The sequence below is a fragment of the Condylura cristata genome, unplaced genomic scaffold, assembly GCF_000260355.1.
Source record: "Condylura cristata isolate star-nosed mole 26May11 unplaced genomic scaffold, ConCri1.0 scaffold00017, whole genome shotgun sequence".
NCBI classification, from domain to species: Eukaryota; Metazoa; Chordata; class Mammalia; order Eulipotyphla; family Talpidae; genus Condylura; species Condylura cristata.
The window spans coordinates 3,298,585-3,313,752 of record NW_004567118.1 but is presented as its reverse complement, the minus strand read 5'-3'; the positions used below and the strand labels follow the sequence as shown (position 1 = coordinate 3,313,752).

The 15,168-nt window shown below is 40.6% G+C and overlaps 1 protein-coding gene across 2 annotated transcripts in view; it reads right to left on the bottom strand.

Moving 5' to 3' along the window:
- Positions 1-15,168, bottom strand: part of DNAJC7 (DnaJ (Hsp40) homolog, subfamily C, member 7) — a 28,931-nt gene that overhangs the window by 10,618 nt on the left and 3,145 nt on the right. For both annotated transcript variants that reach the window (XM_012726137.1, XM_004684179.2), the window contains exons 2-5: positions 5,310-5,398; positions 4,596-4,720; positions 4,103-4,216; positions 3,394-3,468 (exon numbers count right to left, since the gene is read on the bottom strand). In XM_012726137.1, coding sequence (XP_012581591.1) covers positions 3,394-3,468; positions 4,103-4,216; positions 4,596-4,718 — 312 coding nt within the window. In that variant the 5' untranslated portion in view covers positions 4,719-4,720; positions 5,310-5,398. The remainder of the gene's footprint in view (positions 1-3,393; positions 3,469-4,102; positions 4,217-4,595; positions 4,721-5,309; positions 5,399-15,168) is intronic.

Below are 15,168 nucleotides of genomic sequence, written 5' to 3'. Positions count from 1 at the left end.
ACTGCGTGTGTCAGCTTCCTGGCTGGGGATAAAACTCGTGTTGCAGAAACTGGTGATAGCTTGGTAGTGCTGAGACGTTAACAGCTGTGCCACCAAGGAGACCCCCAACTGTTCAATTCAAATGGTCTAAATAGACCACATCAAATTACTATAACCAGAAAGTTGCTATACAAACCAAAAGCCAAGTCCTCTCTCCTCCACATTAGGGTTTTAGTTCAGTCTTGCAGCTTCATAAACACTTGCTCTCCTATATTCTCATTTTCTTTTTAAACATTTGTTCTCTGAACTTTTATTTTGGTTTAGCCGCTATTTCTGGGAGGTCACTGGTCTATCTTATTTTTCTTTAAGAATAACTGACTCAGGCCTCCCTGGTAGCCTAGGGGTTAAGTCTCAGCACTATCAACTCTATGGCCTGAATGTGATCACTGGCCAGGGAGCTGACCCACATGATGCAGCAGACCTCTCCTGTCTTGCCCAGTGCTTTCCTCAGCAAATTATTTCAGTAAATCCACTACCTGGTCTGTTCCCTACTCTTGTCTCTGGCGAATCTTCTAATCCTCCAGACCTCTGGCCTATACAGTTTTTCTATGCAAAAATAAATTAAAAAAAAAAAAAAAAGAATAACTGACCCAAAGGGCAACTCTATGGATGAAGAGGAAGAAAAGATGAAGTTTGAAAACTTAAGAGCAAAAATAACTCAAATTCCATCAATAAAAGACTGGTTAGATAATGAAGATACTCATTAATGGAATACTACATGGCACTATAACATAGAAGTTCTTCACACACTGTACCAACAGCGCACACATTCATATCATGGGACATTGTGTGGCTCTAAAATTGAAGCAGCTCTCATATACCAACACAGTGGTAGGTGATCAAGAGCAAGGTCCAGAACCAGGTAGCAATCACCTTCCATGCAAAAATTGAAAAATAACGAAGTTATGAATCTGTATTTGTATTTGCTTATTTATGGAGGAAAAACTGGAAAGAAACTAGAACAAAGGTCACCCTATGGGCTGAGAACTAAGCAGGTGGGGGTAAGTTTGGGGGAGTTCTTGGAACTGAGTATTTGCTTCACTTTCTAGCCTTCCAACCATGAATAACACCTGCTCAAAAACTCAAAACCCACGGGGCAAACACCACAGCTGTTCCACCAGGAAGCTGCACAGCAGGACAGTGGCAGGGACGGCTCTTCAAAGGCACAAGCTACTGCCTGGCTCTCAGGACCGTATGAAAACCCAGGTACTACATAGGGCAGAACCCCCCATTTAGAAAAAGACTAGGAGTGGGGAGCTCAGTGAAAATGTAAGAGCCACACCCTGCTGCCTTCACAGGGAGCGCACAGAAATGCTCTGCGTACCGGCGGGAGGCTCAGCGCTGCACTTCCCACCCCCACCTCTCTGACTAGAGACAGCTGCAGGCAAAGAAGATCTTTGTTTCTGCCAAGTTCATCTGTTCCCCCTGCCAGGATCATAATTCTTCATTTGTGACATCACCATGAGCTACAGTGGGGAGGGGGGCTGGGATGTGACAAACAGGATTCTGTCACCACTGGGGATTCTGGCTCCAGAATGGGCAAGAGAGTAAAGACAACTCAAAAGACCGCCTTTTGAGAGAAAGCTTTTGCCTTTGTAAACCTCAGAAAATGTGACAGGAGCCAGAATCACTTTCTAAACACATACACCCCCCCCAAATTATGTGGCTTTTAAAACCAATGGACAGAATAGATCTAGTGGGTTAACGCCGGGACTCTGCATAAGCTAATCAGATACACGCACTACCAAGGGCCCTTCACGGTGTGGCCACAGAATGATTCTTTGCTGGACCCTCATCAAACACTTACTGAGTACCTGCTACAGAAAGCCTCACCACACAAGTTCCCAGACGTGAAGGGGCAACTCCATTCCCCAGAGTACTCATTTTTTAGCAGGTCCTGAAAACTGAGCTTGACTAGGTTTATAACCCTTTGGGAGGCCCTTTATCTCTTTTTAAAACTCTAGTGAAAGCTACTATCAAGTATGTCTAAAGAAAGGAGTTGAATTATACGGCTGATACATAACCACAAGATCCAGTAGTCTTGAGCTTTTATACATTTTCCATGTTTCAATCCTGTCAGCCCCTCTGGATATACATCGTTGGGGCTGTCACAGAGTTCCCTAACGAACAGTGGCATGCTTCCATAGAAAGGCCTAAAGAGTAGTAATGGAAAAAGTAGTAATAATGTACACTATTTAAAAAGTTCTTTAAAAAAAGTCTTTCTCTATTTGTGATTTCTAATCCCATTCAGTTCACATAAACAGGAGTTAAAGCTAGCTACCATCATTCACATAAACATGGATTAACCAAATCCAATATTTAATTCTAAGTGGACTTTCCTCTGTTGACATTATAAACCAGCATACTGTCAACCCACTACTTTATACCAAATAAAGAACAAAATCAAGTTAACAAACTTGTTTTGCTTCTTCTTATAGAATGAAATATAATTAAGAAGTACTGAATGAGGAAATTAGGCTGAGTACAAGCTGTCAGTAGGGTCAGGGTGTTCCAACTCAGTGAGAAACTAAGTTTTCAGAAATCCAACACATTACAAAAGCAAGGGACAAAACAGACCAAGTAACCTGAGACCCAGTGGGCCTCAAACTATAACAAGAGATACAACGTCAAGACACCCAAATTCTGAACCTCTACCCCATGCTCTCCACACTCATATAAACTCCAGCTTCTTGCCCCCTCTCTGCTCAGAGAGCTTTACTGTCCTCCTATGTGCCAATAAGCTTCTTGATTTTCTCCCTAACCTTAGTCTTGACACTGTATTATTTCCTCACTGAGATAAGAACTGAGAAGAGTCTCCTGGGCGTCTGCCTTCTGGACCCAATGCCTGCTTCAGTACCTCAGCAAAAACATTTTTAAAATTCTGGTGGTGATGTAGAACAACAGGATGAGGATGCAAAATAGGAAAGGCAGTTTGATAGTACCTTGCAAGACTAAGACTAAGTCTTGCTCTACAATCCAGCAATCATACTTTTTGGTGTTTACCTGCAGGAGAAAGGAAGACTTACATCTACACAAAAACCCACATATGGATATTTATAGCAGTTTTATTTACAATTCATAGAAACTTGGTTGTAACAAATTTTATATGGTGGCTAATGCTGCTATGGGGGTGGGGGCTATGCAGGAAAGGGTCAGGAGAGTATACAAGAAATGTCTGTACCTTCATTTCAATTCTGCTGTAAATTAAAAAAGAAAGTCTTAATAAGAGGGAAGGAGAAGAGTCAAAGTCAAATTAAAGTGTAACTTATTATTTCATATCTTCTGTACCATACTCCTCTTAATCACACACACTCACAACTTTGTGAGATAGAAGAGATTTCAGCTGTACTTTACCTTCCGAAAATCCCGCTTCTCAAAATCCGTTTCTGCTATTTTCTCATATTCTATGACTGCATTAGCATTCTTGAACTATACCAAGAAATCAGATAAGAAAAAGCTTTATTATAGTTGTAAATTCAATGACAAAGATCATTAAGACCTTGATGAATCTTTCTCAAGAAAATCAACACTAAGAACTTTCCACAAGTCAAGTTGATGAGCATGCAGCCGACTCCTGATGAAGGTGAAGGCTCAATCTTCACCTTCACATTAAATGGGAAGTTAGGAATCTAAGAGCTGTACCCTGACATGCATAAAAAAAGGCAAAGTGTTGTCAGGAAGAGCAGAACTTTTGAGAATCTCACTAAAATTCATCAGGGATAAGCTACCTATGGTGATAAAAACTAATTGTGTTAGCTATTTCCAATTTCATCAGGTTTTGAATTTACTCAGATTCTTTTACACCACGCAAATCAATCCTTTAAGCACCTCCCTATCCCTGAATGATCTTGGAAATACCCTAATTTTCACAGATTTCTAAAGCTGTAAATCATATTCAAAACTCCTTTTATAAATAAGGAATCCAAGGCTCAGAGACGATGAGATTTGCCTACAACCACCCACAGATGTGGCTAATGGAGAAGTGAGACTAGGGTACAGCTTTGACTCTCATATCTCCTAATGCACCAAAATACCTTTCGATACAAACAGGATCAAGCCATACCTCCTGCTGTGCCTGAGCATTTTTATGATCCAATTCCAGAGCTCTTTGGAAACTGCGACATGCTGCCATGGCATTGCCTAGAGATAGGTGGCATTTGCCCTCTCGTAGATGTCCCTAGAAGAAACACAAAGAGGAAAGAAAAGGACCATGATGAGAAAGGCAGAGAGAAATCAAGAACAGCAATGAACACCCACACAAAATCTACATGGGATGAAAATGCCTGGAGCAGTGGTTCTCAACCAGGGGTGAGTCTGCCATCCACGGGACATTCAGCAATGTCAGAGATATTCTTGCTGTCACAACCAGGGAGGAAGGGGGTACTACTGATATCTAACGGTTAAAGGTCAGGGGTGCTGCTAATCCACAATGTATAGGATTGCTCCCCACAACAAACAATTTTCTGCCCAAATTGTCTGCTCACTAGTGTTGAGAATGAGGGTTAGAGAAACTCAACGCACAGACTCAGCTCTCACCAGAGGGCCCCGTCACATACCCGGACGAAACTGTCATCCAACCTCACTGACTGCTGTGCATCTCCAAGAGCTTCCCGGAACCGTCCTAGCATCATCAAAGTGGCTGCTCGATTCCCATAGTAGCTGGCATTTTTAGGACACATATCTAAAGAAAAAGCAGAAAGAAAAGCTCAGGGGCCATTCTACCTTAGAACGACAGGCCACCAAACTATCAAGCAACCTCACATGGTCTCCTTAAAAGGTCACAGCCAAATTTTTGAGTGCTTGTGCCATGGACAACAGCAGTGATGCCAATTTAAAAACAAGCTATTAAAAAATAATTTATACTTAGCTTTAAAGCATACAGATTATCTTTCAGGGGGAGATGAGTCAGCATGTCTATCTTTCTAACAGATTATGTGTTTTATAGAAGATGTTTTAGATAAAATGAATTTGTGCTTTCTATTGTGTTTGTTGAACTTCCAATTAAGTTAAGTGAGAAAAATGCTGACATGGGACTAAAATATGCCAGGCAACTGAGCTGGAGATAACTAAGATTTGACAATCTCTACAAAGGTCATTGTCTAAGACAATAATGAATTGACAATAGCTAAGGTGCGTTTAGGTGGGTATCTTTTTAGCCCTAATTACTACAGCTATCAACTCACTATGCAAGAGGCCACGACTAAGAGAGGGGCTATTTATCACAGTTTTTGGCAAATTATCTCCCAGCATTAAGTTCCAGGTCTTCTCACCTATGGCTTTTGTGTAATAGTTATAAGCTTCATTGTAATCTTTCTTGGCATAGTATGCATTTCCTTGTTCCTTGAAAGACTCTGCTTCCCTGGAAGGGAAAGAGAAAGAGAATCATGTTACTCAGCTAGGGACCAAACTCTGTAAACTCGTGGGAGCACACTTTGGGTTAGTGCCCCCAGCACACTGAGCTGCAAGTTAGTGTAATACTTGAAGTAATTTACAGATTTGTTCAACGGGCTGATGGACCAAAAGGAGGTGCTAACGAAAGGATCCGGGTTCTTCAGATGCTGTTTTTTGGTCACTAAGATACAACCTAGATCAAAAAAGCCTCTCATGTTGCTTTTTTGGCCTTGCTATTCCCACCTGTAGCCATGCCCTTTAAGGCCGGTAAACTGACACTTCTCCTTATAGTTATTCCTTTATATTTTGTCAAAAATGGAGTCTTAAACAAATAAATAAATAAAAAAAAAAAAAAAAAAAAAAAGCTAAAGGTAATTCCATTCAGGGCAACTGGCTTCTCAATGTGAAATGGGTCACATCAAAGTGAGTTTTAATGATTTATTCTCTTGTGGCTCATGCATTTGTCACTGGAAGGACAAACAGCAAAAGCAGGTGGCAAAGGAGTTAAAAGCATAGCATATTGGTGTGTAAGATGGAAGACAGAGTTCAGTGACAGCAGAGATCAAGAACTTGGTTGACAGGCACAAACAAGGTACAGGTTGCAGTGCCATGCTGTAAGAAGTACCCATCTATTGGTATTCCCTCTGCCCATCACATTTATGCAGGTACTTACTTTCCCTTTGCCATTACTGCAGTACCTCGTATAACAGCAGGCATGTGGTATCAGCCCCAAAATCCATTTTTGTGGCATTAGACAAATTATACTTTTAAAGGAACAATGTTACATAACTTGGAATTATACCCTCACCAAGGAACTAGAATCAAATCACACATGACCAAGATGTTTTAAAAGAACAAGCTAGCAACCTCTATCAAATACATTTAAAGTCATTCTATTGACCAACTTGAGTAACAAAGGTAATTTTTTACTAAAACAATTACTGCAACATAACTAAACATCTGAGCGATTTTGTTAGAAGAATCCGTTTCCTTTCCTGTCCTTCAGTTCAGCAGCTAGTCCAGTGGCTAACTGGAGTGGGGACAAAGTACGTAGTTCTTAACTTTGATGATGGCATAGGAGTTTAGCGCTTGATATTAGCATTGGGAAGATCTGTGTTTTATTTACTTATGTATTTTAAGCTACAAACTGGCAAAGCGGCCTTCTTTTTATTGAAGCCCTCTCTTCCTTTCCATTCTTCTCACATCACTGTCCTGGCAAGCCCTACTAACATGAAAAGACTAGAAAGAAGATGGGAATGATCTCTGAACATTGACAGATTTGAACTGTGATGGATATAAACCTGTTTGAACAGTTTTATTTATTATCACAGTGCTGTAAAGAGGACACCTGCTATTAAAAGCCTTTAAGAATCCCCCAACTGCAAGACTCATAGCACCAAATGCAATCTTTCTACATGATAGGCACCATCCTGCAACTCTAAATTAAGTAAGTCACTATTAAAAACTATGAAGAAGTTTATCCTTTAAGAGCAGACATGCCAAGAGATTTGAATAAAGGATTTTTCCCAACACTGATTTCAGAAATTGAGTCAAGCTGCTGTGAATGAATGCAGTAAATTCAAAGGAGACATTAGGCCCAGAAGATCAAGCCCTTTATCCAGTTGCTAGTGGCTAAGAACACACAAATTCTTGAGGCAAACCAACAGTACCTAGGTACCTGGACAGACAATGTCAGCAGCATGAAGCTTGTATGTCAAAGGTGAGACAACCTGTAGAGGAGCCTTTTTATGCTTAACTCCCATGGAGGCTAGTAACTTCAGCACTGGCTTCTAGCAGAAATGCAAAGAATGAATTCTGTGGAAGGTTATCATAATTATTGAGACCAGGAACTTCTGGGTACTTTGAAAGTATTGTGATAGCAGGAGTTTCATTATTTCCACTTTCCTAAAAAGAAATTATGGATTAGGATTAAATAGCTTGCACAAGGCCAGATTCCAAAGTTTTTGCACTTTCTTGTATGCTAAGCTTTCTCTCGTGTTCGTGTCTGTCTATGCCTAAGATTTTGAAATTTAATCTCTGTGCTGGTAGGAACAAGACTCAGGCAATGACTGAATTTCTTTAAGTCAAAACAGTATCAGCATATAAAATCCAACCCCAGAACTGAAACCTGGCCTTAAACAAGCTAAATGGCATTCCTAACAGCCACAGGCGCAGTTTGTCTTTCTCTTTAAGATGCGTGGCCTAGTGAGCTGGACACTGCCTCCCCCAAGAAATGCATTTCATTTTAGTAAATGGTGAGTAGATTCCATTCTAGAGCAAACAAAGCGAGTAATGTAGAGTCAGCCCACAGCAGAAAGAACAAGAAGAATTGTGTTGTGACAAGTTACCATGTTTTTAACTTCACACTGCACAGCATCAGGCCAGAATTAGCTATTCCCACACAATTGCCTCATGAAAAGGACTTATTTTCATAGAAACATGGCTGATTAACAGCTGCCTAAACAATGGGCACTTAGTGCTTTTAGACTGAATGCTTATTTTTTGCCTCCAGGTCCAACGCCCAAAGTGGAGACCCTCCTTCGTTTTGAACCTCCCCACCAAATACAGACAAGCTTTAACCAATGGGCCTGACCCTGCGAGACCAGCCGAGGAAAGAGCGGATCTTTGGAATCCAGCATGGCAGCTGCAAGAACAGGCTGCATCAGGAACAATTCCAGGGTCAAATCCATTCAAGTCCTGCCCTGCGAGTCTGAGAAAGGTCTGAAGCTTGTTCAAGTTGCCCTTATAGCAAAGGGACTGAAGGATGAGATGTCAAAGGCGTGGGACTGGAAAAGAAGGAGAAGAGCTGGTTAACACTGGAGTTGAGGGCGATCTTGCGGTGGTTTCTGTCACTCTACTCCCAGCCAGGGTCAATGCAGTGATAACCTAGTGAGGTTGCAACATGTGCCTACTGAAACACACCAGTACTGAGAAAGAAAGAATCAGAATTAACAGGGTTTACCTGGACCAACTGAAAAAATGAAAGCTCCAAAAGGGACTAAATTAATCTACAGATATACTCTGGCCACAAGATATAACGCACACTAAGGCCTGAAATGTAATACTATAGCAAAATATGGACTGGGTCATAACTAATCTGATGGCACTATTAACAGCTATCCTGTATCGCTAGTCTTTATTCAGATATTTAAAACTTTCCAAATGAAGATTTCACAGTGGCCTTCTGAAGACGTGTGGGGACACCACACGTCGTAACAGAGGAAGAGGCAGTGAGCACCAGAGTGGTTGCAAAGCTTTCCTAATTCCTGGACTCATGTGTTTTTCTCTACTAACAGTGTCAAGGATTTTTAGATTAAAACTAAATTCCCCATCCAATCACCGGGTCAACTCTAAGTAGAATAAGTTACATAGAATAAGCATCACTTCTCTGATTCACCAAGATGTTGTGATATGACTCCATCTGTACCAAACCAGTCTTTTCACTTTTATAATCAGCAACAACTTCTTGAAAAACAGCTACTGAAAGATTAAAAACAAAACAAAACAAAACTATCCTCCTTAGATATATGCTGGAAGCTAAGTAGTAAGGAACAGGCTAGCCTTCCCTCTGACAGGTTAAGGGAAGGAGAAAACAGGAGAATTTCACTTTTGGTCAATCTTACTCTTAAAATGTCTTTTTTTCCCCCTCACAGATAAATTCATCAATCAGAAAACTGCAGTTCTGAAAACCTGCTTGTCTACACTACATATGTTAAAACCTGTATATCAGGGGCTTCCCTGGTGGCGCAAAGGATTAAGTCGCACTATGAAGCTGTCTGCTGCCACTGCAGATGGAGTTTGATCCCTGACCAGGGAAGAGACCCACATGGCGCAACAGACTTCTCCTGTCCCACCTGCTGCTCCCCTCAGCGGTGCATTTCAGTATATCTGTCTGTTCTGTTCCCCACTCTGTCTCTGGCGAATCCTCTCACCCCCCAAACCCAAACTTCTGGCCTGTGTCCCAGTTCCTGTATTCATAAATAAAAAAAACTTCAAAACATAAATCTGTATATCCAATCTGTGTATCTGCAGTTTGCATTCGCTCTTTAGCTTTCATTCAGCACAGATACTGATTACTCAAACACCACCAAGGGAATCGCCAGGTATCATCATCTGATTGAACCTGACAACCTGGGTTTATGATCACCAGCCAACTTTGCACATTTACAATTCAGCGAAATTACAAATATATTTAAATACCATAGTTGACATTTCAATGTGCCCCAAATTAAGACACCCCATAAAAATATCCATTTTCCAAAAAAATGGATATTTTAAGCAGAATCTTTGTCTTAGGCCAACTGGTTTATCTTTTAGCACTTAAAGAAGCAGCTGGGAACTTTGGTGAGCCTTCACCAATGCAAAATTCACTGGATGATAAGCTTGAAAATGTCCTTGATATAGCTCAGTTCTCTCTGGAATTGCTTCAAATATCATGAGTTTATAGATTATGAAAGTAGGGATGAGGTACCTCATTTGTACAATATCATTTAGGATTTTTTTCCTACCTCAGCATATGAAAAACAGAGAACTGTTTCACTAACCTACAACATAAGTAACATAGGTAATACTGATCAGATTTTTTTATGACAAAAACCATGCCACACTGCTTTTAGTTATTTCACATATTTGAATAGTACAACATTTTAAATAAAGCCCAGCTTTTCTATAGCCATTAATAGTAACTGAAATCAAAACATGTCACAGTTTGAATGTTTTTCTGGAGGTTGTTGGTTTTCTGCATTTTGTTAAATTATTTGCTACTCTTGATGTGGAAGGAAAAAAAATCCGTTTCACTAAAATTACAACACAGGACAAAATACTTAGAGGCAAGTAGTTAGGGGCTTTCTGATTTTGGAGACTTTTATTGGCAGGAGGAACCTAAAAGTATCTGTCCTTTGTTTACCCTCAGGCTATTAACAATAATACTTTATACCACTAATGAGTAAAATATCCTTCATGCATTCCTATTATATTTACTACTTTCAAAATGTCACCCTAACTCTATGATTAGTGTACCCATTTCTGTTATTCAGTCAAAGTTACTAGGGTCTGTTCATGTAGAAATGTCCTCCACCCTTCAGAATTTACAGGATCTTGGCCAGCTTTAGAGTAGAAATTCCTTCCTCCTTCCCACAGTTAGACCTCTTGTCCCCAAAGGCATGTCACAGGGCTTGTTTCATGTTGTACTCTCTTTGACCTTCATGAGAGAATAATGTAGAAGAATATGCATTATCAGATTGTTTCTTGCTTTTCTTAATCTTCTAACTAATCTAGGGGTAAAATGACAATTTAAATGGATAAATGGAAATCAATTCCACAGACTGAATATTTGCTACATGTTGAGTACAAATAAAGGTCTCTTAATGGTCAAGAAAACAGGGTGGGCTCGACCCAACTGCTACCTGTTGGCAAAGGTGGGCCTCCCAGTCTCCTTTACCCAATCTCCTACCCAATACAGTTTCTGCTTTCACTTTAAAGCACAATCAAAATACCTGTGCTGCCCTCAACCCAAAGGGGAAGACCGAGACAAAGAAAACTCATTAACATACCTGTTCAAATTATTCTCTGGACATCCCTCTGGAACTATGGACATTCAGAGGGATGTCTCAGCAGGGGCAGAACCAAAAGAACAAGGGGCCCCAAGTGGAGTCAGATTCAGTCCATAAAGGCAGTAGCACTCCCTGCTGCTTGAACAGGGAAGGACACCAGGCAACACTGGCTATGGCTAGTTCAGTGGGGAATTACAACCAATCCAGAGGAAACCCCACCACTGCAGGTACAAAGACATTCGGTTTCAACTGTGGGTTAAAAATTCACGATAATTTCTTAAGTAGGAGGTGTCCCAATCTGTGCACCTACCTAACCTTCACTTATCTCTGGTAAGAAGTGACCCAAGTATACAGCTGCTTCTGAGAAACAAGCTCTCTGAAGCCATATGGAGGACACAAATTGCTGGCTTTTTAGCACTAGCCAGAAACTTATTTTTGTAACATATCACGAAACCCATCATTTTCCAGTCCTTGACTTCCTATTGTGTGTCATCTTTCACTACCCTCATGGGGACAATAGCACCATCAAAAATTTAGAACTGAGGAAGTACACTTAAGTAAAAGGATGTTTCTGGATTGAGGGCAGAGGGAGAGGACAAGAGGTAGTGAAGAGAGGAATCAATCTGGATTATTAACTAGTATGTTACTTCCCGAGTTCTCTTGGTTTCTTAGTTCAACAGGTGGTTGACTGTCTCAGAGCAAACTGCCATTGGAAAGAATTTTCAGGAAAGAAACTAAGAAAAACCGAGAAGGTTCTGCTTGCCTTTCCCACCTCCCAAAAGCCTACAGTTAGAATAAGAAGAGATGGTTAACACCTTGCTTATTTGACAATCTGTACTTCCCACACTAAGATTAAAAAACATGCCAGTAGAACATCAGGTCTCAGAACTGGACTTTGAAGGTCAAATATTCTTCCTCATATTACCATCCACATAAGTCTCAACCACTCATACCCCTGGCCAATGTGGGCTAAAACAGCAACTGCCACTTTTGATCTCTCTGGGGAAGAAAAAAAACTATCACTCCAATACAATGAGTAGGTTACTGGAATAATTGTATTCTGAATCCTGCTTTTACTGCTGAAATTCAGACAGTTTAAAAGAATACCTGGAACGACCTCTAAGTAACTTCCACATGACTCAGCACTGAAGAAAAGGGACCAAACATTAGTGGAGTAAGGGAGAAATGGGTTCTCAGAGGGACTTTGCATCACATAAGGCACCTAGGCAGCCGCTGATCATTGTTCTCCAATCTTCTAAAGTCCTAGAGAAAGAAAGCAAAAGGCAAGTGCCCAGTACTCAGCTTTTAAAAACATTAGTTCATTAGTTCAATGACTAAACTAATCCCTGATTGGCTGGAATGTACAGTAAGACTGTGCTGTAAGCCAATCAGAGTTCTGGTCGTTGGGAACAGACTATACACTAGAGTAACTGTCACTCATGTGGCCCAACATTTTATTAAAATTATTCCAGTTACCTGGTTCTGGCTGATATGTTGATATGAGTGAAAAGCAGCAAGGAGAGAGATACCTACCCTCTGTACTCCACCACTGCTCTAGCTGCGCCACTTGTGACTATCAGGGTTCAATTACTTCGCTGGTTTTCAGGATTCTGTACTCCTAAATTTCTCTCTTCCTTAATCATGACTAATTTGTCCTACTTCCCATTTCTCCATCTTGGACCCCACATTTTAAGAACACCAAAATGAAGAGTAGAACAGTGTTTTTCACTGATTTGCGTTCAAGGTCAAAGATATAATCTGCATCCAACTTGCAGACTCAATGAAATGTCCAGCTACTAGAGGAACTTAGAGACTAGGGCAATAAACACCCAAGAATTTAAAACATTTAGGAAGAAAAGGGTGGGAAGCATCCCCACAAGTTCTACAGTTAATTAAGGACATCAACTTCAAAATGTTCTGAAAGCTGCAGTAAACAAATAGCAACTGCAGCAGACCTAGGACATGGGTCCAGGGTGAGGCTAGTGTTCACTAATAATAAGGATAAAGAATTAAAGAGAAAATTCTAATCCACAAGGGGTTTACAATACCTAGATATCTAATAGAAGGTCTAAAACAGTTGCTCTTGTTCGCATCCATCTGAAGAATAGAAACAGAAATTAAGATTATCGACTCTTGTATCAGTTAAGGGTGTGCTGGTTCTTTCAGACCTCACTGTCAGTCATGCCGGCATGTGTTGAGACTTACAGAAGTGTTTCTTCTGCTAAGGAGCTACCTGAAGTCCTTCAACTGTACCCCCATAACAACAACCTGTAGAAAATGTACCCAGAGTGTCTGTACTCAGACTGGCATTCATGCATTATGTAAAGCAGCAGCAATTTCCCAGGAAAATGTAAGGCCTTAAATTAGCTGAAATGTAAAACCTCTCAAATTTAGCTCTCTGGCTCCCAAGTAGCTTTATCTGTTCTGGTGAGCAACAAGAAATAATCTTCATGTACAGAACCTTGGTCTATTTTAGAGTGTCAACTAATAGTTTTTATTTTAGCCTCTCAGCTGCTATGGGAGAAAAAAACTTTGTAAGAGTGACAGGCAAAAAAACCTGCTGTCCATTTCTTTTCTCTCTAGAGACACTAAAGCTGAGGAAATAAAACAAGGAGCTATTTAAAATGCTGCGGTGTCTTGAAGGCTTCTCTCATTTTGCCCTGTGGGACTGAGACAATTTAGCAGCAGCAGCAAGATGCCCTTGAACCAGGATGAAAGGAAGGGAGGAATCCTTGCTGAACTTCAGAAAGAACAAGAGACCCATCAATTCACCTGTCCCCAAGCAAACTGGCAGCAGGACTACAACAGGGGACATCAACTTGGCCAAATGACTAGCCAAGCTGGACAATAAAGGGTGCCTGTAAAGGATGCCCCGTTCCTGGCCTCTGCTATGGCTACACAGGATTTCAGGAGCTGTGAAAAACGTAAAACAACCTTCTTCCTAAACTTTTAAATCTCCATTTTTAGCACTGAAAAACCATAGACAAGTTTTTCTCCTTACTAACAAATCCTAACGTTTATCTTAAGGATGCCTTATATGCCTGAAAGTCAAACTGTGTTTTTCTAAAATTATACATTTTCCTTCTGATTTGATCACATAAATGTTTATTATCTACCATCTGTTTTATTATCTAAAAGAGGCCTGTATACGTTTGTATAACATAAATCAACTTGGTAAGAATGCATTTTTTTCCTAGAATTAAATGTATTTGTTTACTCTGGCAGTTAAAATTTCACTGCACACTTAATGACAACACACTCCACAAACCAGAGCAGTTACCATAAGCAACACCCTTATTCTGTTGTGCTACCAAATATCCTGTTTTGAGTGATTTGGTGATACTGCATCACTTGTTTTGTTTCTTAATGTATCTCCATGTTCACCAACTTCATGTCAGAATAAATATCATCTACAGTGGTGGCTTCATTTTATTCAGGAAAAGACTAAGGGACTTTTGAAGTGGAACTCAAATTAAGGACAATCCTACATCAATTTAAAGTGAACAGAATGAGTTTCTTAAATTATATAAATTATATATAGCCCAAGTGCTTATTTCTAGCACAAAGAACCAGTGAATTCTTTCAAACCCAAATAAAGTAAATCCTGACGACAAACTTTCTGCAGTTTCTCAGTGATGCTGCTGATGCTTCGTTCTAGCTGGAAAGGGAAGTAGAGCGCCAGAGGGACTATTCTCTGGCATCCTGCCTTCTGACAGCCAGGGACCTAGACACTATCAGATCCCAACAGGCCAGGAACTTGGGAAAATGGTTGCACTAACATTCTTAAGCTTGGTAACCACTCATTCTGCCTCACCTCTTACATTCTCAACTTGGATAGCAGAAAATCTCAGAATCCTGACTTCAGGTCTCCTGAGTTAATTCTCCATCACCACCTCAAACCACCCAGACTGAAGCCATAAGGAGCTTGATATATCAAGGCAACAAATATGCGGGAAGCAGACAGGGAGAACTAAGAACTATGCTCAGTCTTAAGCAAAAGGATCAATTAATCTGCCGCCCATCTGGAAATGATTCCAAACTTCCATAATCTTTTTTGTCAATTCTACTTCAGAAACAGGATTCGAACAAGAATGGACTATCCAGAACCGTGTTCCAACCCGCTTCCAGCAGCCTTGGCTGTAGCCAAGAGTGTTCTGGAAGCCCTCTCACTCAGCAGTTCCCCTGG